The following is a 3,431-nucleotide window of genomic DNA, read 5'->3' on the forward strand; positions in this document are numbered from 1 at the left end:
ATATATACATATATATATATATATATACATGTATACATGTATATATTCGTTCTTTTCATATTGTTTATATTGACGTTTAATCAGTTTATTACATTTTGTTGCTAATTATATTTATTACAGCATGTGTCGAAATATCGACAAAATAAGACGCATATTTTATTGAAAACGTCATCGTCAATCATATCGAATGGCATCGATATTATAATTCTCTCAAATAATTAATTCCATCCACAAATGAATTCGCTGGGGTGTCTTTTTCTATATTCTCTCCTGCATGATTCGGCGCTCCAACGAAAATCATTCTGTCGCCGGGACAAAAAGGGGGAGAATAACAAACGTCGATACGAATAATTAACGAAATAATGATCGTGTCATTATAACGAACGCGGCGTGATTAAAGGGCTGCGGGGGAGAGGGCGAAGGGAGGAGGAGGAACGACGGGAACGAAAGGCGGGTGAGGAGGGAGGAGGAGAGAAGGTAATCGCGAGCACACGTGCACACATGTACACTCGGCGGGCGTATTAATTGCTAATTATTAAGTATTGATTTTTTTAAATGGGGACGTGGAGCGTAGCGCCGGCTCTCCGCACCACCTCTCGGGTCTCGAGGACGTGAAGAGAAAGGGGGAGGTACTCGTTCGCGTCGAGTGGCCGCGGACTATTTTCCGCGGCGCGCAAAAACGCGGCGCGCGCACGCGCGATTGAACCGGCGAAGGAGAATGAAGGGAGGGCGGGGGTCGCCGAGAAATGGCGGGAAAGTGCGGAACCGCGGGATTTGAGGCGATGCGACAGCGATACAGATACGCATCCCGTGGCCGCGTGCGAGCGAGCGAGCGAGCGTCAATGACGTCAGCGGCAATAGCGACGGTCCGACGCGGCGCGCCGGACACGTGGTATTGTCGGCGGCGCGAGAATCGGAAAAGAAATTGGCGGGCCAAGAATTAGAGAGCTGGCTACGATGATGCAAGATGGCGGAGCAATTAAGAGTGCCGCGCGCCGATGCATTTTATTCTTTTGCGCGCCGCATGGCCGCGGCGTCGTCGCGTACATCCGTCGTCGCATCGATGTAATATACGATTTTCGCGAACGCGCGCGGAGGCGGAGACGCCGAGGGATACGCGCGCGCGGCGCCGCGCGCCGCGCGCCGGCGGTGGCGGGGAGCACCGCGACGCGAAGCGCCGGCGGAATCCATAAATAAAACAATTGGTTATATACATATGTTTTTCAAATCGACGAATGCTATTATATATTTTGTATTGAGCACTCGCGGCACACTCCGAGGGGGGTTGAGAGACGAACGGGGGAGACGGACGCACGCCGACGCCCGACGAACTACCCCGCGACGAGCGCGGGCGAGCGCGCGTCTGTTTTTATAAAGAGCACACGAGCACGACGACTCGCGTCGCGTCGCGCCGTGCCGCGCGGCTTATAATCTCGCCCAATCCGCGGCTCCACTCATAAAGTATACGGCGGAACAAAAAAAAAGAAGAAAGAAAGAGAGAAAATCGTTATAGAATAATCAAGCCGTCGCACGTTCGCTCGCTTTCGACCGCCGTCGCGCCGTCGGGAGACACACGCGGTTTCTTCTCGGTCGCGCATCAGCCGTCGTCGTCGTCGTCGTCGTCGTCGTCGTCGTCGTCGTCGTCGTCGTCGTCGTCGTCGTCGCTGCTCCTCGCGACCGAGGATGCCCCGTCGTTGTCTGGGTACATGAAGACGTCGCGTCGCGGGCCGACTCGGCGGTTCGGCATTTTGTTCTAGTCTTGGAAGGAGAAAAGAAAAAGAAAAAAGATCACCGACGTGTCTCCAACGAAGCCTCGCGTCGGCGTGCCGCCGTTACTACCCGCCGAGAGGATCGGCTGAAACGAAAAAGTCTTCCTGCGGTGGAACGAGAAGAAAAATTGTTTCTCCCCCCCTCTCCTCCCGGCACGCCGTTCTTCCTTTTTTTTTCATTGTTTCACTTCTTTGTTTCTCTCTCTTCTTCGCTGATCTCTTCATTTTTTCTTTTTTTTCCCCGTTTTCGCGCTTTCCCGGTTCCTTTTTGAAAAATGGGCACGGCGGCACGCGATCTCGAGCAGCAGCGCGATCGGCAAGCCGATCGGTCCGCGGCACAGTGCCGGATCTGTGCGACCGATATCGCCACTGACGACGGCGGAATGCACATTTTCGCCGAGGACGGTCGACGTCATTATCTGCAGACCAAAATACGGAAATACCTGCATATCTTGGTGAGTGAGACACGAGCGCACTTTCGCGCGTATCTTCGCGCGGCGGATATCCTTTTTTTCCCTCTCCCTTTTTTTCCCCTCTCATTTTCTCTCTCCTTTTCGCTCCTTCATTTTTTCTTCTTTTCAAAATTCGTCCTCCCCCTCTCCTTTACGCGGCAAGTGTCGCGATCACGTGCCGGTCGCGGCGGAATTTCGAAATTCACGTTGACGCTCGGCCGATCTCAGCCGATTTTTCGAGATCGGTCGAAATCGCACACCGATCTTCTTCGCGAAGATTCGATCGCGACGATTTTCTGTGATCACCGTCGACGTTCGCGAAAAATCGGCGATGAAAAATATATCACGGTGATTTGGGATCGCCAATCATCTCTCCGATCTCGTCTCTTTTTTTTTTTCATCATATAATGATTGGACTCGACGTTAATGAATTGACTCGATCGTTTAAATATAACAGTGACATTTTCGCGATACGGATGCTGAAGCATTATGCCTCGCCAAAAGTCTCCAGCTGAAAAAATTAATCGCGTCGATTCCTAACGAGCCGCGAAATATCAACGGACTCGTCAGAGAAACCGGTCGCGTTACAATTTATAGGCAGCTGATCATATTTACGTATTTTACGGAATACGTCGGTCATGAGCGCAACCATTTTGTGTGCGGAGCTACAAAAGTGTTAAAAATTAGCATTTTATTGATTGCAATAAGTATACTTGTGGCTCGCGTGTATGTGTACGCTATATATAAGCGGCCACCTCTATAAATACAATCGGAAATGAGGGCTGCGGTGGAGCGACGAGGAAAATGACGTGGCGCGGAATAGATTGGCGTCGACCGAGACGTGATTACACGAAGGAAAAGAGGAAAAACAGGGCGACTTTCCTTTTAAATAAACGAAATATCCTTTCTTTCCCACTTCGATGTTATCGATGCTCTCGCGAAAGCTAGGTTAATTGTCATCGAGAATGAAATTGGAGACAGAATTCGCGACGCACTGCTGTACAAATGAGAGATGACAATAATGGGAGGAATGAGAAACGAATGACGACGTAATGATGATAATAAAATGATGTTTAATTGTACAATTGACTTGATAAATTATATGACGTCAATATCTGAAAATGACAGTCTCACACACACACACACACACACACACACACACACACACACACACACACACACACACACACACACACACACACACACACAC

General features: G+C 50.1%; 1 protein-coding gene across 1 annotated transcript in view; it reads left to right on the forward strand.

The window, feature by feature from the left end:
• The first annotated feature begins 2,044 nt into the window (after nucleotides 1-2,044).
• The window catches only part of LOC105622532 (zinc finger protein 16-like), a 3,730-nt gene continuing 2,343 nt past the window's right edge, over nucleotides 2,045-3,431 (forward strand). The window contains exon 1 of the mRNA XM_012203950.1: nucleotides 2,045-2,253. Coding sequence (XP_012059340.1) covers nucleotides 2,045-2,253 — 209 coding nt within the window. The remainder of the gene's footprint in view (nucleotides 2,254-3,431) is intronic.

This window comes from Atta cephalotes (assembly GCF_000143395.1).
Source record: "Atta cephalotes unplaced genomic scaffold scaffold00002, whole genome shotgun sequence".
Taxonomy (NCBI): domain Eukaryota; kingdom Metazoa; phylum Arthropoda; class Insecta; order Hymenoptera; family Formicidae; genus Atta; species Atta cephalotes.